Here is a 27,500-nt window from a genome sequence, read left to right on the forward strand (position 1 = left end):
TAAATTTTCTTACTATATAAAGTATAAAATATAAAAAAATGTTTAAAAAAGTGTTTGGATAATCTTTATATTCTCATATAATTTATTTATGCATATATTTTAATTTTTCATTCTTCTAATGCTTTAATCTTAAAAACAATATTTAAAATAATTTTTTTATAATCTTTTTTATTAATTTTTCTTCAGAAAATAATATTTCTTTGATATAAATAGTAAATAGATAATTGGAGACTTTTATTTCTAAAGTTTTTATTACCTACCATCATCATAATAAAACCGTGTGTTCAAAAGACTATATAAAAATAAATGGATTAAGTTCGTATATTCGAGAATATTTTAACATATATCACAGAAATTTACTTTATAATATCATTAATTGCTATGTAATTTAATTTCAATTTTTCCTTGTTGGTAATTGTATTTTCATTATTTTTAATTCTACTTTAAAGTTATAGATTAAAGTAGAATTAATTTTCATTAATTATTAATATGTTCGGCATTATATATTTACCAGTATGGGGAGAAGGTGACACTAAGGGAGTTGTAGATGAAGAAGGGTGTGAAGTTTGAGCTTGGACAGAAAATACAGATGATTCTTGAGATTCTTGAGATTCGTCAGTCAAAACACCCTTAAATATCTCTTCGATATCTTTACTGTCCATATTTGGTAATCCTTAAAAAAAAAGTAGATAAAATAAAATAAGATTTAATTTTATAAGTATTAGACAACCAGTTTTAATTATTTACTACTACTACTACTACTACTACTACTATTACTACTACTAGCAATAATAACAATAACAATAATAATAATGTATATATACATATATTAAAATTATGCATGCACACATAATTTTAATACAATATATAAACTAATGTAATATTTACTAGAATATATTATATTATCTTAATATTATTTTATGTTATCTAAATAATATTAAGATATTCTGCGCTGCTCTGGGACGTTCACGCGCATCATTTTTATTATACATAATAATTATTATACTCATTTACATAAATGAAAGATAGAAGAACGCTTTTAGTGCGTGAACGTTTAAAGGAAACGCAGCTGTAATCTTCATATAACATAATTTTTATTTATAAAACCTTACCAGTATCTCTGACCATTGATTCCAAATTAAAATGTGGACTCAAAATATCCGTCAGTTCATCCTTATTTCCACCTTGAGTATCATCCAACTCGTCTAATGCTTCACTAGCTTTTGCCAAATCTTCGTCATTTTCATTCATTATTGTATTTACTAAATCGCTGTCCAATAAATCCCCAGAAATCGGTAAAATATCACCAAGTGCTTCAGTATCACTACCCTCATCCTCCACAATTTCTTCTCGTTTGATTTGCTCTTGATCCTTTTCGTCTTCTTTTTCTTGTTTCGCTCTAACTTGTTCAATTGCCTTTAATTCATCTTGTGATAACTGAATTGTATTAGCATTTCCAGGATTTTTGTGTTCTTCTTCGGATTCGCTGCTGCTTTCAAGATCCTTCTCCTTTGTCGTGTCCATCAAATCTTTCCCAAAAAAAGCTTCTTGCATGTAAAGAGGAAAACATTCTGCCAATTTCGTCTTTGGCTTTCTTCTTTGAGGTTTCCTTCGAGGTTTATCATCTCCCATTCCCCCTCCCATCGAAGACTCTCCAGATTTTTCAACATCTCCTTCTTCTTCTTTGTCTTTTCTAGTACCTCTCAATCTTACAATAAATCCACCAATTCCCAATTTTTGCAAATTCCTTTGACGTTTTCTTCGCAAAACAGGAAGTCCATTTTCTGAAGTGCAGATACTAAAGCCTTCAGGAGGAGGCTGATTCCATACCATACCCTCCTTCAGCACTGTTTCTGGTTCATCTTTAACATCCATCAGTTCCAACTTATTTTCTTCCAAAGAATTGTCCAAACTTCCTCCGGCAACAACAGATTCAATAGTTGCCATGATATCTGCTTCTTTATCCACCATTGGAAGCATTTTTCTTCTCTTTTTCCTTGTTTGCTGATGTTCGGCAGTTAAAGATTTAATATGATTCATTCCAGCTTCAGAAAGATAAACTCCATCTAAAAGATATTGCTGCGAAGAAGATTTAAACAATTCCGGACTTCGGTTTTGCGGTGGAGGAGATAACCTAGCAAATTTTGGAGGAGGTTTCGAGAGAAGGTGAGGAGGGGGAACATCTCTGGGACGACAAAGGAGACAAACGTAACCTTCTTCTGCGCAACGTTCAGCCTCGACTTCGTTTTTAATCGAATCGCAACTACAATGGAGCCATCTTTCGCATTGTACACATTGAATAATCAGATCGCCTTCCTGATAAGCTTCTTGACACGCTATACAAGCGGTATGAGAAGCGCAGGGTCCGCATTGAGTATAACTTTTCTGCCAGGATGAATTGAAACCAGGATCGTTGGAGCCGCAAGTTTGGCATTGCGCGCACCATTTGCACTTCCAGGTTCCGTGTGGCACGTGATCCAAAGGCGGGTCAATGCAGTAGATGTGATAGCTGATGTCGCAATCGTCACAAAGGATCAATCGAGCTTCATCATTTCGCTCGCCACAACCTTAGAAAATAAACATTAGAATGCTTGTAAATTTATTTAAAAAAATTTTTTAAATATCATCACTTTATTTCCTTTAGGATTTAGGGAAAAAATTTACTTTTTAACCGACAAGTCTTAATTTTTGTGTCAATTAATAAACAGAATATCCATATTTTTGTTAAAATAGTAAAATTTAGCTAAACTTCTAGCATTTTAATTATCGTCATTTATTTATTAATACATTTTAATTTTTCAATACCTTCACAGACAGTGCAGTCAAGACATCGCCAACCCTTTTGCAAAATGACTTTAGTCACTTTGACACTAGCGCAGTATGGATGATAACACTGGCCGCACTGTGCGCACGCGATTAGACAACCTTCTTGATCGATACCGATCGCACCGCACATCACACAGATATCCTGGGTTAGAACAAATTTATCCTTGGCAGAGCAGAGAATTAATTTATTTTCTCCCCCAGGCTCTTCTTCCTTTAATGTGGAGGAATCTAGTACTGGGCTCTATAACAAAGTTAAAAAAAAAGAAGAAATTAATTTATTATTTACACTTATAGATATAAAGTAAGATTCAAAACATATCTCTTATATAACTAAATATTAAATATAATATTAGATACACAATAAATTAGAGATTAAAAATTCAATATTATACAAATTCCATTATTTATATCTTTATATAATTCTGTTTATTATATAATTTCCATTATTATAAAATAAAGTTTAAAACGCTATAATTTTACTATTAAGAAATTCTACTATTGCCATTAGTATATTTTATTAGTAGAAACTGTGAAGAAAATCCTTTTCTAAAAAAGACATCGCTTTTCCGCGATGACAATGTCATCAACATGCCTTTTTTAGAAAGAGATAATGTATATAATCATCAATGGAAAGAGCTTTCAGATGAATATAATATTATATGGATGGTATATGGTATATAATATTATAAACCTTTAAACTAAACTATACCGAATGGTATATAATCTTATAAATTTTTTCAACTACTGCACATACCTGTAAGCCCATTTCGGGTAGTCCAAAGATTCCCCTCATTTTCGCTTTCGGTCCTCTCTTCCTACCAAACTCGGTCATTTTTTGCCTCTTTTGATAGCCCAACTTACCAATTCCTTTGGGCCTACCGAGAATCCCAGCGCTAATTCCCAATCTTTTCTTTGCAATCTTTGTGGCACAAAATGGTTTTCCTTTCCCTAATCCGACTGAATAAAGCGCTTCTTCAGAACTACCACCTTGATAATCTAATTCTAACGATTCACCGTCGAGACTTTCTTGAGAAGCACTTAGATTTAAATCGCCTTCGTCGATACTGTCCTTTCGTCTGGCTACTATGGCAATGTTCTTACAGTGCAAGCAGATATACTCATAATCAGGTTTTGCCTCTTTGCGCTGCTGATAGATAAGCGGATCGGCTTCGGGATCACATGTGCCATGTACAAACTTCTTGCATGAGTAACATTGCACCATCTCACGATACGCCGCAGCTCTATAAACAGCAAATAAATAATAAATAAATATGATGACATTCAAATGGCATTAATGAAATATTTAATATTTTCCAAGTAAGAAAAAGGAAAAAATAATATTGATATCTTAATGTAAAATATATACAGAGTGTTTCAGTTATGGTACAAACTTCAGATGGCAAGGTCTTGAGTGTCGGTAGAAATGACCCAGTTCCAATATCACAATTATCAACATTAAAAAATGAATCCTCATTCGATGTATAGAGAGAGGTATGTCCGTTTTTTGTTTTAATTTTATTTGAAGGATATGTATGGGGATTCTCTAATATCTAAGCGACGAATATCGCTATCGTTAACTGTATTTATCAATCTCTGATGTGTACTTTTAGACCTAAAAATATACACTAATCAGAAATTGATAAATACAGTTAAGGATAGCATTCGTTGCTAATATATTAGAGAATAAGTAGTATTCTCAGATGTCACGCGCAGTTCTGTCGATTGCCCACCTCACAGGCGAATAAAGACGCGTAACTACTTAAGGATATTGACATTGGGTTTCTTGACAAAAATTGATTGGTAAAATCTACTATATTCGTCCCATGAGTCTAGAAACATTCTATATAAGTCTCTATATAAATTTATATATATATATATATAAATCAGAAATTTGAATGTAAGAGATGTACAATTCTATTTAATTTTATTTTAATTTTCCAAATTCTTTAGTACATATTGTATTAATGATTTTTGTGAAACAATATAATTTCTGGATCAAAATCCAATTAAAATCACGCTTTAAAATGTGAAATATTTTGAAATATTTATAACACCAACTAAATTTTAGCATAATATTATTATATTTAATTCCTAACTTGATAATATTTTATGTAATATTATATAAAAATCATAGAAATTAATAAATTCCTATGATAAAAATTGTACACAATAATGTAAAAGATTAATCGTCGATTAGAATTTCACAATTTTAATTTTAATAATTTTTTTGAAAATTATAATAAAATATTAAATAAACACGTTTATCATTTACGTAATTCAATTAAGTTATATGGTGATTCGTATAAGATGATCAATGTCAATATATGCAAAAGTCGAAGATACATAAAACAATTTTTTATATAAAAAATATTTGATATGAAGGGGGATGTCGAATGATAAAAATGGTACGATTTTTTGTAGGTAAAAGATTTCAAGATCAACTTAGATTATTTTTTAAATAGAACCATTGCTCTATATATATATATAGAGCAATGGTTCTAGTATATTATATATATATAAAATATACAATTTTCATCAAAATATTGTGAATATATATTTTGTAGAATATTTTGCGCAAAAAATTATTAGAGTGTACACTATATGTTTTCTTTACACCAATTGATTCCTCTCATTATTCTGTGCATTGTAACATAAATATTGAGGCATAATGAAAATAAAAAAATGAATATTTTACGAGATATTTCATAATTTATGTAAAATTATGTCAGATTAAAATATGAAATATCTCGTAAACTATTCAATTTTTGGCTAATCATAATAAAATCATACTCTTATAACATTTTACACAGAATATTGTGAGGATTTATATTTAATTTATATTTAAAAAAAATAGAGTAGTTCCATTTATAAAAAAATTAAATTGACCTTGAAATCTCTCCTTAATACTTCCACTTACAAAAAAATCGTTTCTATCATACAACGTCTTCCTTATATATATCCTTATATTAAGTGCTATCAATAGTTTATTAAAATTTTTTAATCTTTTTAGTATTTATATACTGTTAATAAAATAGGAAACACGAAAAATTTAAGGGTGCCTAATAATTTTGTCAATGGCTGTGTATGATATAATAAATAAATATTTGAAAAGATAATCAAGATATACCAATTACCTATATGCCTTTCTACAGAGCGGACAAGAAAAACCTTTATTGCGTTGTTGGTAGCACGAATCACAGACAGTATAATGAGAATGCCATCTGGAAGATAGTCCGGCTCCAGGAGTTCGCGAACCGCAATCAGTGCACACGCGACAACACTTGCATTTCCAGCCATATTTCGGAATGGAAGTAACGATTGGTCGCAGGCAACCTGGGTGATAAGCTTTGTCGCATCGTTCACACAGCATCACCTATCGTAAAAATTATTTTGTAAAAATCTTAGTAAAACAGAATTATAACTGATTGTATATACAAGTACAATTGTCTGCGTACATGTACATATTAAGTAAGCATTAAAAATATTAATTTTTGAAAATATTAAAAATTGTAATTACACTATTTTTATAATGTATTTTTATAATGTGCATATAATGAAATTGTATTTCTAGGATAAAAAATTCTTTAAAAATTTTAATACTCATAAAAAATAAAGCATTAGAATTTAAATAATTATTACATATAAAATTATTTGATAGAAAAAATTAAAATTAAAATTAATCATTAACTTGTTAAATAATAAAATAAAATTTTTTTAATATTTATTTAATCTCTCTATTTGATTAATTGCATAACTAATAAAATAATTGAACTTATTGAAAAATTAGTATTAACCCAATTCTAATATAAATTTCTTTAGAAAATAAAGAATTTTTCAGTAATTTTTTTTTTCAAAATTTCTTTAATTATCTATTTGCTAATATTAATATTAATTAAACGTTTTTTAAAATTTGTAATTTGAAAGTATGTTAGCATATAAAAAGCACATTACACTTTTTTTATTAAATACCTACTAATAAATTGAATATTTTACTTTGACATATATTTATAATTTAACTTTCAACAATTGCTTATATAGTTTTATTAAACACTTTTTTAAATATTTTTACTAAACACATTTGATATAAAAAAAAATAAGAACAATTACAGTATTGTTTAATTACAATTTTTTTGCAAATTAAAATTTTTTTATGTCATATAGTAGTTGAAATTTTCTATAAATTATCATGTAATAAATATAACTTATAATTTTAAAAGACTTGAGTATATTAATTTTTTTTATTTCTTTTATTTTTTTCTAACCTTAGAAACATCCTCGGGTTGTCGACAAACTTGACACACGCGACAAGACACACACTGCCATCCAGCACGTACTCCAGGCAGCAATGCTAAGCCCACACAACTGCCATGGTAATGCTGACCGCATACAGAGCACATCACTAAATTTGATACATCGCCCATTCCATAACATTGCACACAAGTCACTTCCCCGTTCACTGTAAACATAAGATTTTCTTATTTATATATATAAAAAATTCAAGGTGCATATAGATTTTTGCAAAAAATGTAAATTTTTCTATCTTCCATATATATATAGAAGTATAGAAATTCATGTCTTACACACACAGACACAGACACACACACACACACAAGCGCGCGCGCGCGCGCTCACATACGCTGTGTGTATGTATGCATATATTTATATATTTTTTCATATCATCAATTAATATTCTAATATTTCGAAGCATTTTCTCCATTTTATAACTTTTTCTTAATACTTACTTTTATTGTATTTAAGGATTCATATTGATTATACGTATGAGATTTGTGCGAGCAACCTTGAAATCACCGGCACGTATTATTTAGAATGGGAAGAGGACTAGTAGCATGCAAGCGCTGTTGTCTTCCATTCACTAGTCGGAGTTTTGCAATAAAATAGCCGGTATGATTGAAAATTATTCCAAATTCGAGGTGCGTATACATTTTTGCAAGCAAAAGACGTGAATCACAGTGCAAAATTCATCGTTAAGTCAGTGAATGTTTATGGCGGGAATATTTTAAGCCGAAAACAAGTGTCCATTATATAACAAATTCAAAGATAGCCGTACGCCATATTTTTCAAATTTAAAGATGTGCCGTTCGGCCATCTTATTTGAATTTGTTGTACATACTACATTTCTTTCATTGCTCGTACAGATCACAAACATGTATAATCAATGCCTATATTATCGGACTGCCTACGTACATTATCATTATAATAATATAATTGCTTTTTCTTTTTCTTTTTACTTTAATTAACTAAAGATTGAATAATAAAGATTTAAGGATAAAGTTTTTATTATATTTAGAATTAGAATTACGTTTAGAAATGAGGAACTTACACAAGAGCGGAACTTGGCCAAGATGTTGGCTGCAGAAAAGGGCCAGACTTTTGGTATCCTGAAAGCAACTATTGGCTGCGGCACACGGGAAATGAAAATAACGATTGCACGATGCCACCTATCGAATATCGCAGTCAATTATAATCAAGAAATTACAATTAAAATGTGTCTAAATACTTTAATAATATAAGAAAAAAAGAACATGAAATTTTTAATTTTAAGCTTTGCTTTACAATTATAATTTATACTTATTTTTATACATATATATATATTCTTTTTAATTATGTATGTATATATATGTAATTTTTTTGTTTCTATTATAAAATCTCTTATATTTCAAATTAATAACTTATTAATGATGATATAATGATGGCAAGTTAAATTACAACTTACTTTACAAGGAATTCCAGCACCATAGTGTGAGCAATAGGCGCAACGCCTGCAGGAAGCTTGCAAGACGGCGCGGCATGTCAATTCTGCCGCCAAATCTTGACTGTTACTGGACCAAATAATACACGATTGATGAACGTAGTAATGGCCAGTTAACAGTTCAAAAAGAACTCCAACTTCTGGCTCTTCCGAATAGCCTACGATTGTCAATTCTTCCACTGGTTCGGTAAAATTTGTTAGACTAGTATTCCTATAAAAAAATAATAATAATATAAAAACAAACTTTTAAATTTTAATTTTTCTAGTAAATTTTCCATAAGTGACCAACACTGATTACACAGTTTTTAAGATACAGTATATTACACACACATGTACAATTTTTACCTGCATTTAGCTAGGCTCTTCTGCCTACGACAAGTAACAGCAGCTCCAGTTCCAGCAGCACGCGGACTTTTATCTTCAGTGACAGTAATATCAATAAGACATCGGTCCGTAGTGGTTTCATCACGGTTTGTTGATTTTTCAGGAGTAAAACCTGGTGGACATGTCAAGCGTAAAAGTTCACCTTGACCTAGCTGACTCCTCTCGCCTAAATTGCATAATGCGCATGCTTTGCCCGGCCTAGAAAAATATTTATGATTCTGATTTAAATAATAATTAAAAATACTTGAATTCATATTAAATTTTCTCTTCTTTAGAAAATTCTTTTGTATTTAACTCATTGAAGAATTACATTGCAAAATATAAATAAAGAGAATGTTTCTTTTAGAATACAATTATAAATAAATATTTGTAAAAAAATTTCAATTTTTGAAATAGTATATAATTATTACTTGAATTTTCAATTAGTTAAAAAAGATTAAATGAGGTTTCACCATTGTTCTGGAAAATAAGGAGGCTCCTCAGGTGCCGGCATCGACCTATCAGTTGCGTTTCCTCCCGATTCGCCACCGTCGATAGTGGCGTCGTCTAACCCGCTGATGCGTAAAGGGCTTGGAGACTCTGAATGTGTATCATCGTCTTTGCTTTTGGTACGACGCGGTATACCTCTTGCATATCCTAGTCTATGAATGCAATAAAATGCAGAAAAAAATGTTAAAAAACATTTCATATATACGTGCCTATTAAAAACTGATTATTAACCTATGCCTACCATTATATATGTGTGTGTGTGTGTCTGTGTGTGTGTGTGTGTGTGTCATATATATGTATGTGTGTACTAAAACCTATTATCTATTATAATTAATATACACACACACATCCATAATTAATAGTAATATTTGTATTAATTAAACACAAACCCTTTGCCTCTGGCACTACCCCTTCCAAAAGATCTTCTGTTACCTCCTCCACGAGTGATACCAAGTGGACGTTCTTTCCGAGGTCTACCAGGTCCACGGCGAATATTCAAAGGTTTTCCACCAGGCAATGGAAATTTCTGATACCGCAATGGATCATGGAAACTTTCATCTGGGGTAACTAATAAAAGAAAAGAATAAATGCCAACATAAATAAGTTTGAAAAAAAAATAAGCTTAAAAAGAATTAATAAAACAATAATAAAAGAAAGATTAATAAAAGAATACAAGTGTGCAGATGTATTCTTATTTAAATCATAAAATATATTATTATTCTATTATTAGTAATTAGTATATTATTAGTAGGTATATTCTATTAATATATTTTATTATTAGTACATTGATTAAATATACAAATTTTTGATGTATTAAAAAATTGAAATGTAACTTGTATTTTTATTAATAATATAGCATATAAATAGGTAAATAGTATAAATAATTAAATTCACAATTGTACATATTCTATATATATATATATATATATATATATATATAAAATAAAATAAGTTATTCAAGATTATTTTATGAATATGATTTAAGATTTTGTACATTTTAATTTAAAATAAAATTATAAATAAAATTATAGATCTGAAAATTAATTTAATAATAAAACATAGCTTAAACAAATTGTAATAGAATTTAAAAAGTTTATATTATATCAATATTTAAATTATTAATGTTTAATTATTAACATTTTCTTTTTATTTTTTAATCAAACTATTTTAATAAAAATTTTTGTATCCTTTTTTTAATTTTTCTTATCTGACAAGTTTAATATTTTTATTTCATGGGATTATATATGAAATAAACTTTATATTTTAAGATTGTAATTAACAAAATCCAATGCTCATCGTTCTTCTCAAAGAAAAAAAAAGAATATAAAACAATTTTAAAACTGTTAATTTGTAACTCTTAATTGTTACCAGGAGTTGTCGGAGTAGATTGCCCAAGCACGTGGTCTGAATTTGCTGGAGAAACCGGTATCCCTGTAGTCTCTTCATCCTCATCTTCACCTTCAGAAGCTTCATCCAACTCCATTTCCTCCTCACCCTCGAGACGTACTTCATCGTCCATGATATTTCTCTCTTTCCCTTTCTCTCTTGCTTGTCACCTGCTTTATTCTATATCAATCTGAAAGAAATATAAGAAAAAATTTTATCCAATATTTTAGATAAAATTTATTATTAAATAATCATGTATAAAAATTCTATTTGCATTTGTATAAAAGTTATCTGAAAAAATTTAATAACTAATTCAGTAAGGCTTCAATGTTTGCATATAAATTAGAATTTTGATTCTCAAATAAAAGAGCATAATAAAAGGAATATCTCAATTATAAAATACTCTTCACTTTTCAAGATTATAGATATTATAAAATACTTTATTAAAATATTAGTACCAAAGTTCAATCTTATCAACAAAAACACAGATTTTTCTCTTCTAATAAAATTTAAATATCCAAATTAAATAATTAAAATATAGGTAAAATTTAAAATATCGAAATAATTTTTCTCATCCGAAAGAATGTGATCTTTAGGAAAAGAACAAAAACCAAGTTTGGCGTCGCGACGGCAGTGTCGACGGCGACGGCGACGACGACGGCGACGACGACGACGACGACGACGGCGACGACGACGACGACGACGACGGCGACGACGACGACGACGACGACGACGACGACGACGACGACGACGACGGCGACGGCGACGAGGTGAAAACGTTCGCCATTACTACGTAAACAGACTTATCAGGGCGCGCCGCCGCCCGCCGCCCGCCGCCCGCCGCCCGTCGTCCACCGTCCACCGTCCACCGTCCACCGTCCACCGTCCACCGTCCACCGTCCACCGTCCGCCGTCCGCCGCCCGCCCTTGGCGAGGTGTCGCCGCACTCGGTGCTCGGCGCCGAGCAAGTCCACGTACCTGAGAATTAACGCCGCTGATAAGGCAACTTGGGTATCATGATAGAATCAACGGCAGGCTGATGATAATTGTAGTAACGGCTATCTAGCCAGGTAAACATGTTGCAGTCAGTGCGAACGATCAGTGGAAAAAATGTCACATACATATAGGCAGAAATACGCAGACAAGGTCTCTGTGCGAAAGAAAGATTACACCGCAACGCGACTGACGCACTAGGATCACGGAGAACGGATAACGGATATGAGTGGATAATGAGTAAATTTACCACACGTCGCACAATTATTTTCCTAGATTTGTCGAGAACTGTGTCCGCGTTCTAGTTTCAAGAAACGTGCCAATGAAATGGCTGCATAGCATCACTTTATTGGTCGAGATCTTAAGATCTGATTTACAATAGGTGTAGTAAGCCTTAAGCCGTAAAATATTGACCAATCACGATTGAATATGAGAAGACTGATCGAATGTGATTGGTTAATTTTTTACGACCTGAGGCTTACTACACCTATCGTAGATATTCCTCATATCGCTTGTTGCTCATCGCATTCCGTGTTCCGTGTCCCGTGTTCATACAAGAGACATACATACATATAGCGTTTTCGATTGAAGCAGATTTAATCGCTCCGAGAGCGATTAATGACGTTCGTGCATCGTCTCTGCCAGTAAAATACTTGAATTCAAAGTAAAATAATTCGAATTGAGTTAAAACTGTATCCACGATCCGAGAACTCGGTCCGAATTCTCGTTTCGAAAAATGTGTAGCCAATCAGCTTGCAGCTTTCACGGAAAAGCGGCAATTTTATTGGTTACACGTTTCTCTAACCGAGATCTCAGATCTAGTTCTATCATCGTGGACACAAGACACAAGGCTTAAGAAAGGACTATGAACTATGAACACATACCACATACCACATACCACATACGTAACCAATGAATATCGCCTCATGTCTCTCTCCGATGTCCGATGTCCGATGTCCGATTCGCTTTCTTCTCCACGTGGGACGTGGGATTGCACCTTAAAGTTTATGGAAAATATATATATATATATGTACTATAAACGTGAATAAACGGAAAAAGGGAAGCGATAAAACGCAAATATGGGTCGCAAGATACCAGCGAAGAAACATCGAGGTATCAAGGATCTCGAAAAACAGCACGCCAAGCGTTTAGCGGAGTGAGTTGTGCGTTGTGCGTTGTGCGTTGTGCGTCAGCCAAGTAGCAAGTTAATTAGATATAAGGTGAGCTTCGTTTGACGCTATTTTCGTTTCGAAACGCAACATTCCTCGACCTGGTTGGTCCATTAAACACTTTGAAACATAAATAGCGTCAAACGAAACGCATCCATAGATGATAATTCTTAGTGACGGGTTTTTAGGTTAGAATCGCGCACAAATGCGGCACCGAAAGACCCGGATGAACAGGCCATTCCGAAGAGTCTCGAACGTATAATCAAATTAAAGGAAGCCGCAAAGACTAATAATAATAACGTTCTAAAAAGAAAGCAAAGGAAGAAGAACACGCTCATCTGCGTAGGTCAACAATACTTCAATCCAAGTCTACATCCAAAAGCAAAACCAGAGAAAATTGTACCAGTGTTTCAGCAGCGGCTAGATGAATCTAGCGAACAATTTTTGCACAGAATTTCCAAAGATACGCATGATTTTCTCAAGGAGGCTGCATTTGAGAAGAAATATGGCGTTCAGATTGAACGGGATCCTAAAACTGGTCAAATTCAGAGACTAACAAAGTGTCAACGCGAAAAGGATGATGTAGAAACGTTACGAGCTAAACACAAAAACATTAAGAGAAAAAGAAAGACGACCGATAATCGGATCCCTTTAACAAAGAGCGAGAAACGAAAGCTGAAATTGCAGTTAAAGAAAGAAAAGAAAGTAGAGAATGTTGATGAATTTGAAAATTTACAAGACAAAGTGGCCTTTAACGAAGTAGTTCGTGAACCTCCAAAGTTGGATATCAAATCGAAGAAAATAAACCAAGAGAGAAAACCGAAGAATTTGTTACTCAATTCGTTATTGGAAAATCCCAAACTTTCTTCCATTTCCAAAGTGATCGATCGATCTGGAAAGAGAAAGAACTTACCTGTGATAGAGAGAAGAAAACTTGAGAAGCAACAGAGCGAAGCTATCGCTGCCTACAGACAGCTGAAATCCCAGCGCGTGGCTAATAGAAGCTGCTAGGGTATGTTCAAAATTTACAAAGACACGAAATTTGTGTTTCGATAAGGATTATATATTTCTTTTCTTTCTCTTGATTTGATTTTCTTATTTTTCTATCCATTGCACATAGAGATTATTGGATGTCAAAATTCTTGTAATAATGTAACTTTTTATTTTTATTTTTTCAAGTTAGAGAATTACGATGATGGGGACCCTTTTGCTAGAAAAATGTAAGCGATAATGATTTTCAATCGCAACATTTGGATCCGATTTAACCTGTGGTCCAGACAAAAGGTTCGAGTCTCTCTTCTATCGGCAATAGATTGTTGAGTGTTTCGAGACTCTCGAGAGTTTGATTAAGAAGCGAGTGGCATCTGGTGAGTTGGCGGCTGAGTTCGTGTACCTTATTCAACTGCTCGGCGAATCTAGCAAACTTCTTCTGCCGATCAACAGCGAAATTCAGCGTCTTGGCGAATTCCGCTTCTATATTAGTGCACAGAGCGATTTGTTCCGTAGCTATTGTCTGCGCATTCGTGTTAAGATGATGTTGATAACGCGCGCACAGATTGAATAGACCAACAGGATCGAGTCTCTCCAGGACTTCTGGATCGCGCACACCCGGCGGTAGGTTCAACGTGCCACGCATAATCGGTAGAAACATCGGAATACTTTGCAGTTTCACTAAATCAGGATCCTTGTCTGCTGTAAGATCCGCTTGAGCTGGCTTCACCACCACGATGTTATGAATCTTATTATCCGATGTATTAGTCTTTGCGTGTCTGATAGAGATAATGGAAAAGAGATTAAATCAATAAAATGCCATATTAGAATCATACGTAAAAGATATTAGTATTCTTAAAATTTTATATACATCACATCGATCAAATAAATGTGCAGTGACCAAGTATTATATAACGTTTTTTTCATTTTCTCATGCGTGTAAAAAAATATGAGAATGTGCGAAAATTATTTTGTATTATGTATTTTATCGAAAATTTTGTGAGAGTTGCTGCGCAAACCGACAAAGCATGATTGATTTGGTATACCTGTGATTAATGGTGCCCAAACTATTTTTCCGTCTCGAAATCTCCCCAGCTCCGATACTCTTTCCTCGATAAAGCTGCGATTGTTTGTTAGTCATCTTCGGTGAATCTCCGATAGGTCGATTCACTGTATAAGAAATATATGGAAGATCGGAATCCGAACAAATACTAGCGCCAGGACTGGTGCATCTCGGTGGAGTATCTTCTGGCATTCTTTCGCGATTTGGAACACTTTTGCCTCGTCTAAGCTGACTAGTCCTTGCTCTTCCGCTATTAGTACCTTGGTTACCACTTTGAGAGCTTTGCTCGGATCCCATTTTAAAGTTTCTTGCAATTTATCAAAATCAAGAAACTAAAAGGTCTAAATGTATTAATGTGTATTAGTATATTTATCTTTTACGTTAACTTTTAATATTTAATATTTAATATTCCTTAATCGATTTCTGAGAGTAGAAAATCATTGAGCTTACAATGAATTTCACAAATTGTAATGGACTCTGTCCTGCCACGAGAACTAGAAGTTTTATAAAATTATATTTCAGCAATGTATCGATATGTATTTGACTTATCTCATATATTTCATGGTATATTCTCACTATATTTTCTAAAATTTTTATGAAATGCTTGAGTGTTTCTATTGTTGTTTATATCTTATTGTAACATGTCATATATGTGTCAATATAATCAAAACTTTATTTTATTAAGAATATTTCCAATTCTATGAAGTGTTATCTAGCACAAAATTTATTACACCAAGAGGTTATGTGAACACATTTGTATACGTAAGAAATGTCCATCTTATTTTACATGTTTATTTCGTAGTTTAATTTTCATTTATTTTATATTTTATTTATTTTTTATGTTTTTTTATACACACATATGTTGTTTATATAAGTATTTTATATGCAAATGTAAATATATATATATATATATATATATTTGTGCTTGGATTACTTGAGAATTATATTTATACTTGACACTTCATATGTATTCGATTCGTCTGCTTTTCCGACACTCTATGTCAATCATTAATTGAATAAAAATATAGTGAAGAATTCATTCGAAAAAATCAATACACGATAATTTCGCCATCTTGCATCATGTGAACGAAGAAACGTCAAGCCTCGGTTAAGGCCTGTCTCCACGATCCGAAAATTCAATCAAACTTCTAGTTTCGAGAAAAAGTTACTAGAAAAGTTACTATTTACAATAGAGTCATAAGTCGTAAGAATTAACCAATTATATTCGATTATTCTTATCTAAATTCAACTGTGATTGGTTAATTTCTCTACGACTCTTTTAGAACTGGCCTAAAGCTAGATCTACATTGGTCGTATCGTAGTATCGTAATCTATTTCTCTATTGCATCTATTTACGGGCTAGCATAGCACTCGCGTCCTCTATACCTAATATCTCTATGATTCTTACTATGCCTATGAGAACCGGTCGTACAAATTCTTATGTCTTATAGAATTATATGTATGAAGATTTTAATGACGGAACCATATATGTCATATACACTGAACTCTATACTATACTGAAATGCTCATGTCAGTACTTTGTTTAAAAACGAGATAAATGAGAGGGAAGATAAGTACGAACTTTCTATGTTCGACCTTTCCTATCTTAGTTAGTAGAAAAAGATATAGATGTATATAGTATTTATCTTTCCTCTCACTATCTCGTTTTTATTTAATATATATAATTCTATGAATAAAGATATGTTTTATATATATATATATATATATATATATATAATCTTTCAAATAAATTCTTTTTTCTGTTTCTACAATATTTTATTACCGTATGGCATTGAATTTGACAATAAGAATAGAATACATAAAACTTTTACGACACTTTTGTGTAATATTATTGCTTGATAAAACACACACACACACACACACACACACACACACACACACACACACACACACACACACACACACACATTTCAAAGAATATATATATTTTAATGGCACATAATGATAAAGAACAATCATTACTTCACGTAGAATAGATAAGATATTTTTTAAGCTATTTTTAATGAATAAGTGTGTGCGCATTTACGTAGGTATAAGGAATATAAAATAACACATTTCTAATGCTTAGTTATATAAACAATTTTTTACTAAGATTAACGAAAAATGATCATAATATATGTATTTTTTATTAAGATTAAAATCTTTTTTAAATTATTAAAATATTAATTATATATTTAAATTGAAATATTTTTATTTTTGTTTTTTATTTAATTTTTATACATTTTTTTTATTTATACGAGATGTACGCGCAGGAAACATATATCTTATGAAAAATTTGTTTTTTGTATGTATGTGTATATATTTATAATTGTAATAAAAAATTTATGACAAATCATATACAATTAATGATAAAAAAATTACATTACGTTGACATTTTTCCTGTTTCGCAACTCTGTCAAAATTTTTTCATACATATTAATTATTTACATAACTCGTTGTATCAGTTTTATATATTTTTTATATTTATTTTTTTCTAGTTCTCAGAAATTAAATTTTGTTTATTCTTAATAGTAATTGCAAATATTATTAGAGCAATATATAATACTTTTTAGATTGATAACTTTTTTTAAGATGAACGAATTTGAATAAATTCTTTACATTTTTTTGAATGTAAATTTTTATAAAAAATTAAACGTAAAAATATCTGCGTTTTGTTTATTTTTTTGTTTTTTCTTTCTATTTTTTAGCTATATGTATAATATAAAATATAAACTGAGTTTTATAATTAAAAAATATAAAGAGAGAACATATACGGAGAATATATTTATTATTATTTTGAATTATTTTGAAAATCATTATTTAATTATTACGAATAAAGGTTTACTTTCTATCGATCAAATGCGTTTTTTTTTTAAACAGTTAGTTTTAACAAAATGAAATAAGAATACCTTTTTCTTAGAGAAAGAATACGAAGGGTCTAAAAACATAATTTAAAAATAAAAAAAGCCCACCGGCTTTAAAGTTTTGTAAGTTAAAAGACTTACAGGTGATCCGATTCTGGCTCTCTGAGACGATATAAAAAAATCTATCACACTATTTTAAACATCTTTACTTAATAATAAAAAAAGTTCTTATTTGTATATAAAAATTATTTAATATAAATGATTTTCAAATTTAAACTTTAGAGATAAATATCTCGGTAGAATTTATAGAAAAAAATTTATAGGAATAACTTACGGGGTTATTTTTACTTGCTCTACATACCCATGAGAGATTGCCCACCTTTACCAAGACACTCTATATACAAGGTATATCAAGGTGTAAATGTTGAGGCAATAATTTTTGAGTTATTGAATAATTTCCAGCGATTGAAAAAAGTGGCATCAATAATTTTTGCAAACTAAACTTTATGAAGGTAAAAGATTCACAATTATATTCTTCAGTTAATTTCAGATGAACTTTATCTTAATAAAATTTTAATTTAAGGTTTAGTTATAAAAATATATAGTAGTAAAAATTAGAAATTTGCAGAAAATGATGATCTTTTTCGATATTTTCACTGAGGAAAACTTATCTCCAAATTGACCAAAAAATTCATCTATTAAAAGACATCTGGTAATTGTTTATATATACTGATTACTCAACTTATCATCTATAAACATTTAAAAACTATGAGTGTGTATGAAAATGAGTTGAATTATTTGATGCGACGAGACAATAGTGTGAAGTCACGAGAGAGAGTTGATCTGCCAAGTAAATAGTCAAACGACCGAATTTCGCCGCAAAGTATTTGCGCACACTTTTCCGCATATAAATGTATGACCGAGAAATTTTCTATTTTTACGGTACATCTAAAATGCGCGTCAAATTATGAAAATATAGAAAACTTTACAATTCACAAAAAAAAAAAAAAAAAAGAAAAAAAAAAAGAAAACAACATTCACCAAAAAATATACAAAAGTTTTCTATTATATCTCCAGGAATATAAAGAAATAAATTAAAACAGATAATTTTTTGTCATCAATATTATAAACATTCTTATTAAATTTATTATACATATATTGTTATACTTTATTTCTATTCTACATTTACACGCACATACATTTATATAGATACACGCACGCACGTACGCACGCGCGTGTGTATTTTTTTTGTTTTTATTAATAACAAATATTTTTACAAAAATACTTTACAATTATTTATTTTAGCAATTATCTCTTTCGTTTATTTATACAAAGCATATATAATATTGTTTCAATAAAATTTTCCATCTACCTTGCATTTGTATTTTCCATTTATGCTTTTATCGCTGGTAAATATATATTTTATTAATGATTTATAATGCTTTCAGATATACAGATATGCAAAAGAAAAACATTCGCAAAAGATAAATTACGTAAATCGCGATGCACTAAAGTAAAACGAAACATTCAACCAGGCATTTTGTTTGTACATTTGTTCGCAAAATTATTTTCACATTGATACGTGAAACCTGCTACACTTGAAAAAATACTTGTTTTAGAAAGTTTGTATTTAAATATTATTTTAGCAAATATTTTATATACCTTACGGGGGCGGCGATTAAGTTGTTACGGAATGTTAGGCAAAATATTAAATTCTCATTAGGTCGAGAGATGTAGAACATCAGTACACTTTTCGTGAAATTATAATAATTATAATTATATGTATTTTTTAAAATTATTTTAGATTTTTGTTACATGTATATTATTATATACATAAAATTACAGTTTATTATATACTTTTTATGTGGTTATATAGTGTTTCGTGACAACTCTAAATAAATTTCAAGTGGAATTTTTTACTCTCTCTTTATATGAAGTGAGAAATAAATTAAATGCAATTAAGGATAATGCGATTTTTTTACTCGACATATACTTTGTGTCTACATACCTCGATTCGCTATGTATAAATCACATATCTCGAGTGTCGCATGTTTTTATGACATCTTTTTATGTTTTGCGCATCAGGATACGAGCAATTCGAATTTACTGTCATTTTTATTCTCGTTTACTCACTTGATTTTTATCTCAGAATTGCACCTTTGAGGAATGTGACCTCACGAGTCCTTTTATCTTACTTTCAAATCATCTTTTAATGATCTACCGCCGATGATATAATATACATTGAGAATATCTTGTCTTGATCCTTTTAGTTGTTAACTTAAATGATATTTTTTTTTTCAGCTATTCAGTATATAATTCTGTAAAACCCAAATATATATTGTGAAACAAACTGTCTTTATATATCCTTCATATATTCTTTATATACATATATACATATATAAATTTATTTATTCTTCATCATGTATATATCATTACACAATTATATCTACTTGTGTTTGATATATTAAAGGCTTGTGATAAGACGGAATAATAAGGGATTATTGGCCTTAATTATTTTACATTAAATAATACTTACGTTAGTTTGTTCAACAACTATTAAAAATATCTCGATATAACTTTCTTTTAAATTTCATGGAATAAGGAGCTCTTTCATACTTCATACTCTATATAGTAAATAAAATAAAATTAAAAAAAAGTTATATCGACATTTTTAATAATTTTTTAGAAAATGTGTAACAAAGTTAGTAAAACACTATACATTACACATTACACATTACACTTTATTGTAAATATATAACTTTTTAAATATGTACGTTACATTTAATTAGAAAAAAGACAAATTCGTCACCGGATTATTATTTCTTTAATCGAGCATAGCACATGATTACGAATTTATGGTATTGTATGTGTGTATGTGTGTATGTGTGTGTGTGTGTGTGTGTGTGTGTGTGTGTGTATGCTATGAGCGTGATAAATGGTGGGTGGTGGGCGAGGTGCGCGATACGCGTAGAATGTGGAGGGGGAGACTCGCGCGCGGAGCGCGGACACCGCGATGACGGAGACGGAGACGGAGCAATGTGTAGTGTGCAGCGAGCTGCCGACGTGTAAGGATAGTTTGTTATGCGCGCTCCATCTCGACACCTGCACAACCACGTGGTGCTCCTATACATCTCTCGCTTTCCATCAATGCTGTTGTACGTTAATACATGATCGCGTGACGCGTTTGGAAACCGGGTCGTACGTTTCGTTTCGTTGCAATTCAAATTGTCGATTGTCGACGTTAAGAAGCCTGTCCTTCGATTTTCCGCGGCGTCGCGACGCCATCGTTCCGTCAAAAATTCAAAGCTCATACTAAGATATTTGTGAGTGTCAGATATATTTGTGAGTGCTTATAAAATTCTCAACGCTATTAAGAGATCGGACTGCGACAAAAAAGGGTGACTGAGAAAAAGGGTATGTATAATGGTTCCGTTCAAGTGTTTGTGTGTGTGTGTGCGTGTGCGTTTGCGTGTGCGTGTGCGTGTGTGTGTGTGTGTGAGTGTGTTTTTTCGTTTTTATTCTATTAAGTAAGAAGATCAAAATTTTCAATACACATAAACAATATAATTATTAACTTGTCTACTATATATAAGAGATCGAAATGTTGACAGTGTATAAAATACAAAAGTCTAGAACAAAATACAAGAATTTTTATATAATAACAGTATTATATATTGATGAATAATTATCTTATTAATTATATATCAACAATTAACGATATATTAGTTTTTTGTTGGTGAACAATTATTAATAAGTATTTTATGTTTGATAATGTATTATTTATAAGAAGATTTAAGAAACTTTTACAACTATTTCTATGTTATATAAATCTATAAAATAATAATGGATACCGAATTCACCGAATCCTTTTCTTTTAATTAATTATATTATTCTCTACTTTACAATCTTTTCTACATTACATATTGATGCGGTATCATTGATGGTATTACAAAAAATATTGTTAAATAACTACAGTAAGTATTTATTTAGGGATTCAATTTATTTTATCAATATAATCTGAAAGAATATTATAATTTTACTATGAATATTTTTTTTCTATTCTTGCTGTATATGTGTGCGCGCGTTTTTGTAAAAAATATATAATAAAAAAGATTTTTGAGATTTAAAGGAAACTATTGTACACAAATATCTCCTTTAAAAAGTTACAATTTTGAAGTTGTAATACTTTCCACTTGTACCCTGTATTAAAATTTTATTTTTATTTTGTTTAGTTTTAGTTTAAGATATTTTATACCTGTAAAATAAATATAGATATGTATAATCGTTAAAAATTATGATATGATTAGGTTTTAGTAAAAACAACGAATTTTTGTTTACAGTTTAAACGAAATTTATTTTAAAACATAAAAACTTAAATCAATCTTTCGTAATATATAACATATATATTGATAAAAAATTAATTAATACTTCTGAGAATTAATAATTTTATTAATTTGAAACTTGCGAAATATTGAAGTATATTATTGAGGTATTGTATTACTAGACAAACTGACAGATTATTTTTTAAATTTTATTAAAGATACACTAAGGATACTTTAAAGCAAAAGATATTTTGCTATATATAGCAGAAAGCTTTATGTATTTTTTAATCAGATATAATTACAAAATACATATAATTAGATACAATTAGATAAAAATTGTATTTGTATCTATGCGACAAATAGATATGTATTAATTTTGTAAACGGAGAAAAAAATAAGTGTTCTTTTGATTTGAAGTATCCTTAGTGTATCTGTAATAGAATTTATATATATATATGCAAATAGAATTTATATGTATATAAATAGTTTATGCAAAATTTGCACCTTACGCAAATTAATGCATATATTTATTTATATTTTAATTACGCAATAAAAGTTTTTTTCATGCATATTTTCTTTGCTTTTTCTCTCTCTCTCTCTCTCTCTCTCTCTCTCTCTCTATAAAAGTAATTAAATTTTTCCTTATTGGCATCCTTGTTTTTGAGTACGAAGTACGTTTTTTAATAAAGTTGCCTCTATCTTAAGAATAAAATTTGTATTTGAAATATGTAAAATAAATTATTTCTTTTCAATTTTTCTTATATAAACACGTTCTTTTTTTCAAAACACACATACACATATATATATATAAAAAAAGTTTATATATGTATACTTGTATTATATAGAATATGTTGTTTTTTGTATAATTAAAGTCCACAAAAAACATAACGATTAATTGTAAATGTTAGATTAAGAATTAAATAAACTTACAAAAATTTTAACAAAGATAATAAGATTATAAATAAAAGAATAAAATGATAGAGAGAACGTATAACTAGACTGCAATATTTAAATTATTAAGATTAATATGTAGACTAATGGCAACCAAACTTATCAAAGAACAATTGTGTTAATATGATTATAACATTATGAATTGTTGTAACAACATTAAAAGTAAACGCGAATAAATTGAACGTTGCCTAAATTGAAATGAAAAATTTGTATTGCATTGCGAAATTGCAAACTGTGTCTGTTTCAACAATTGCGGTTTGTTCTGCGATAAACCGCATAATAACATCAATTTGCCCAAGGATAAAAACGATAAAAAATGTTTATTTTAAAGTTTGTCCGCAGAAATAATAGCGTGAGAAACGGTTAATTGCAAAACTACAGCACGTATCAAATTACACGTTGCAATTTTCCTGAACGGAAAATTCCGATGCACCGGAAAAACATCGTGATTTCAGTATTGAATATTTTAATAGGAAAAATAATATTAAATAATATAAAATTAAAATTACATTACAATCATTTTCTATATAAAATATATATATAAAATAGAAAAAAGAAATATGTAGTTGTAAGTTTTATTTTTAATTTTTCCAAGTTTATCTATTATATTATAACGCTCTATAATAGTGTATATAAAAATAGTATATAGTAGTTTATATAATACAATAGTATATATAATAGTATATAATAATAATATATATGTAATATGGTAATAAATATAGGTTTTTTTTTTTAAATTTAAAATAATGCTAACTATAAAACTATTTGATATTTACTATAAATGACTATAATTTGATATTGCACTATAAATGGGTTGATAATTTTAATTAAATAACAATCGCATTTACAACTTGATTAGATTGCATTTAAGACTTGTGCGAGCAATATTTTGATATAAATCAATTCACCAAAAATTATTGTCTCCGTTATGCCTTTGAGCTTCGACCATGCTACAGGCAGATTGTCTAAATCTAATAATACATTGGCCGTTTATTGTATTGTTTTGCGATTGTGTAATTTTCGGAATTAATAATTGAGGACAAGCCACGCCTTTCGTAAAAATAGAAAAGTAATCCATAAAAGTAATCCGAATGCAGTTAAAAATACAAGCAAGTACGCGCAAATATACTTTTAATTAATTTTAGACCGATAATAATTAATATGTAGTCATCAGCTGTATTTATCGTTTAACATATTTTAAAGGTAAAAGAGTTTAAAGGTAAATTCACAAAAATTCACGTAAAATTTACAAAAAAAGCATAGGAAGTGACGCGCGCAGCTCTTTCTTATGTACATAAATAATGATATATTTTATTTGTCAAATTTATTTATCAAATTCTCTTTAGACATATTTGCGGAACGTTTAATACTATTATCTATATCTAATGTTCATAATGTTTATCGAACATCTTACAATAAATCGTTGAAAAGTTGATATCTCTTAATTTTTTTACATCAAACTTTTTTTTATATTAAATACTACTTTTTAGTTACTCACTTTTGTCAAAAGAAGAAATTGTATTTAGTTGAAGGATGTTATTGATGAAAAATGATGTAATTTCTCTTATATCGAAACATATTTTGTTAAAACATTATTAATAATTTTGTAAAAATTTTCATTATTTCATAAAACTTTAAAATATTTTTACAAAAATAACTTAAATAAAAATCGCATTCTTTTCAAAATGATTATTTTATATAAAATTCGAATTAAAATGATAAAGAGATGTTTTAGATTTGAAGTTTTCACGGCTATCAAAGATTCGTGTTGAGCGTAGGACGTGTGTAGCCAGTGCTTTTGAAAATAGATCCGACATAATCTAGAATAGTTCCAGCTGGCCGAAATCCTGATTTTCGCCTGCATCTTTTCTTAACCGAATGCGACAACACGTGTACTAACCTGTCACGCAGGTGCAAATTTTTACTAACACTAAGGAAAATTTTATTGTTTTAACTTTATCTGCTAATTATATATTATATAATTAAAATATATTATTTTAAGTAATGCAATTTTTGTATTAATAATAATTAATAAACATTGTTTTTGTTCTCTCTTTATACCTGACCGTTTTATATTCTAAATAATGTATTAAATTTTTTGCATTTCATAATTTTACAGTCAGAATGTTACAAATAATTGCAATCTTATAAAAGTGTATTTTTTTAAAACATACATTTGCACGTGATTAACAAATAAAAAAAGGTGTGTAACAAGATAATATACTATAAATACATGTATATACAATTAAATATTTAATTTAATAATTTGACCATTTGATTTCGTTATTGTCTAATTTATTTAAAAATATAATCGTAAGGTACACAGACACACAGATACACACACACACACACACACACACACACACACACACACACAGAGAGAGAGAGAGAGAGAGAGAGAGAGAGAGAGGGGGGAGAGAGAGAGAGAGAGAGAGAATAGAAGAGAACGTTTATTTTGTTTCAGACTATAATAAATATAATCATACTCTCCCGGATGCACGCAAAGCTATGCATAGCTATGTTTAGAAAAATACAATCGTTTATGTTTTTTTTAAATTGCTATCGTTTTATATTTGAATCCACGGTTTATTTCTTCAATGGAATTTTATATTTTTGTATTTAATGTTTTATTAACTTTAATATTATTGCGTTATTATGTACAAATTAATGTGCATAACGTGTAAGATATTTTTAATCTGAAAGAACAAATATATGCTACAAGTATTTGCAAAACTTTCGATATTTTATTTTATACTGCATATTCGGATTAGCGCACACCGTGCGTACAAAAGACTTTAATCGCTTGTACTTTCCAAATTTCCACTTTTATTTTATATTTATATTTGCAAATCGTTTTCATGTAATTAGAATTACATTTTCAATATCAGTACTTTAATAATTTTCATCTTCTTCGCCTGATTAAATGTTTATTACTTAAATAGACGGCGATTTATATGTAGCAATGAAAAAAAAAAGCAACTCTCTTGGAGTCATTGTCCCCTATGTTTTATTTTTCATTTCTTCTTCACATTTCTCGTTTATTTATTAGTTATTTAATACTGAAACATAATAATCTCTTAATCTAAGAGAATTAATTCTTCCAAAGCTTTTTCGAATCTTAAAAGAAATAAAAAATTTTTATTTTACCGAAAATAAATTTTTTAATTCATTTTTAAAATTTGATTAAACTATAATTTAATGTTTAATAATTATACGTATATACATTTATATACAATATATCTAATTTTATATAAGTTATAAATAATTACACACATACACACACACACACACATGTATGTATGTAATAAATTATATATTAAGATAAATAAAATTGAGTAAGAAATGAAAAATTTGCAAAGATTAAGGTCGATAGAACGGAGAAAATGATTGGGGGAATTTACAGGTATTACGAGTGATGCGATTCTCGCATGATTGGCATTATGCGATACACGTATCGTCTCGCGCGTCGCAGCTCGCCGCGCAATATGTCTCAGTTTGCGACGCGGATAAGACCGCATCTCCTTGATTAGGCTTTATTTCGTCCACCCACGGCACAACGGTGCGGATATTAAGATGAACAAGCGTAATACACGTACAGCGAGATCCGCTATAATAATCGCACACATTTACGTTTCAAGTTTATTTTCAAAAAAAATATGTCAAGAACACTCCGTTCCCCATCATGGACTTTTTAAGACTTTTATATTTTTTTTCCAAACATAAATTGTTTCTCAATTGACATTAAAATAAAAACATATTAAATTATTATTATTATTATTATTATCATAACGCACAAATAATCCCACGCGATTAAATATACCGTTTACGATATATAATTTTTTAATGCAACCAAGTTGAGAAAATAAGTAGCTCAATACCACAGAATTTAAAATTTTTGTAGCTCCGTTTGCTTCTTTGTTCCTTGTTTGTCGTTTACAGTACTTTTCTTCTTAGAGTGAAATTTCCTCTCCTCTCGGGCAAGCGCAATTTTCCGCGCGAGCAGATGACGCAGATGAAGCGCAAGCATCAAGATACAACTCGTGGACTCTTCGAAGAAATACTTAAACGAAACAGTGTTCGCAACTCTTTGCTGCCCTTCATATTGTTGTTGTTTCGAAGACTTCATCTACGTTGCGTAATATAAAATTTTCAAGGCGGGCAAAATTATTTCAACTGCTCGAATATAAATATACGGAAACACATATATAACATTTAATATAACAATTTTATCATTTATAATATATGTATTGAAAATTGCGGCACTTACATTGGTATAAAAACAGTGGCAAAAAA

General features: G+C 29.7%; 4 protein-coding genes across 15 annotated transcripts in view; 2 read left to right on the top strand and 2 right to left on the bottom strand.

Moving 5' to 3' along the window:
* LOC140671861 (uncharacterized) overlaps nt 1–12,080 on the bottom strand; it is a 45,327-nt gene extending 33,247 nt beyond the window's left edge. For 9 of the 10 annotated variants that reach the window (XM_072903541.1, XM_072903540.1, XM_072903539.1 and 6 more), the window contains exons 1-13: nt 11,834–12,080; nt 10,838–11,045; nt 9,859–10,036; nt 9,433–9,621; nt 8,942–9,178; nt 8,561–8,807; nt 8,168–8,285; nt 7,089–7,282; nt 5,961–6,199; nt 3,581–4,067; nt 2,806–3,067; nt 1,113–2,567; nt 512–673 (exon numbers count right to left, since the gene is read on the bottom strand). In XM_072903541.1, the coding sequence (XP_072759642.1) occupies nt 512–673; nt 1,113–2,567; nt 2,806–3,067; nt 3,581–4,067; nt 5,961–6,199; nt 7,089–7,282; nt 8,168–8,285; nt 8,561–8,807; nt 8,942–9,178; nt 9,433–9,621; nt 9,859–10,036; nt 10,838–10,988 (3,919 nt within the window). In that variant the 5' untranslated portion in view covers nt 10,989–11,045; nt 11,834–12,080. The remainder of the gene's footprint in view (nt 1–511; nt 674–1,112; nt 2,568–2,805; nt 3,068–3,580; nt 4,068–5,960; nt 6,200–7,088; nt 7,283–8,167; nt 8,286–8,560; nt 8,808–8,941; nt 9,179–9,432; nt 9,622–9,858; nt 10,037–10,837; nt 11,046–11,833) is intronic. The other variant, XM_072903542.1, reaches the window with a different exon arrangement.
* A 694-nt stretch (nt 12,081–12,774) lies between these two features.
* Nucleotides 12,775–14,914, top strand: LOC140671767 (uncharacterized). Of its 2 annotated transcripts, none has more exons than XM_072903352.1 (3): nt 12,775–13,004; nt 13,206–14,029; nt 14,201–14,914. In XM_072903352.1, the coding sequence occupies exons 1-2, from the start codon at nt 12,928–12,930 to the stop codon at nt 14,026–14,028; spliced, it is 900 nt and encodes a 299-aa protein (XP_072759453.1). In that variant the 5' UTR covers nt 12,775–12,927; the 3' UTR covers nt 14,029; nt 14,201–14,914. The 2 variants fall into 2 exon arrangements, with proteins under 2 accessions (XP_072759453.1, XP_072759452.1); XM_072903351.1 differs by having other exon boundaries at nt 12,776–13,004; nt 14,197–14,914.
* Borcs5 (BLOC-1 related complex subunit 5) lies at nt 14,279–15,367 on the bottom strand. Its single transcript, XM_072903353.1, has 2 exons — nt 15,054–15,367; nt 14,279–14,786 (listed from the first exon to the last, which is right to left on the bottom strand). The coding sequence occupies exons 1-2, from the start codon at nt 15,365–15,367 to the stop codon at nt 14,279–14,281; spliced, it is 822 nt and encodes a 273-aa protein (XP_072759454.1).
* A 5,539-nt stretch (nt 15,368–20,906) lies between these two features.
* LOC140671567 (uncharacterized) overlaps nt 20,907–27,500 on the top strand; it is a 65,101-nt gene continuing 58,507 nt past the window's right edge. For both annotated transcript variants that reach the window (XM_072902949.1, XM_072902951.1), the window contains exon 1: nt 20,907–21,348. The gene's annotated coding sequence lies outside the window, so the exon portion shown is untranslated. The remainder of the gene's footprint in view (nt 21,349–27,500) is intronic.

The sequence above is a fragment of the Anoplolepis gracilipes genome, chromosome 12, assembly GCF_047496725.1.
Source record: "Anoplolepis gracilipes chromosome 12, ASM4749672v1, whole genome shotgun sequence".
Lineage (NCBI taxonomy): Eukaryota > Metazoa > Arthropoda > Insecta > Hymenoptera > Formicidae > Anoplolepis > Anoplolepis gracilipes.

Bases quoted from the DNA above. Each gene is read 5' to 3' on its own strand.
- LOC140671767 (XM_072903352.1), top strand. From the start codon at position 12,928: ATGGGTCGCAAGATACCAGCGAAGAAACATCGAGGTATCAAGGATCTC. The intron at 13,005-13,205 runs GTGAGTTGTGCG...ACGGGTTTTTAG, and splicing joins CACGCCAAGCGTTTAGCGGA to GTTAGAATCGCGCACAAATG.
- Borcs5 (XM_072903353.1), bottom strand. From the start codon at position 15,367: ATGGGATCCGAGCAAAGCTCTCAAAGTGGTAACCAAGGTACTAATAGC. The intron at 14,787-15,053 runs GTATACCAAATC...TATCTCTATCAG, and splicing joins TTGGGCACCATTAATCACAG to ACACGCAAAGACTAATACAT.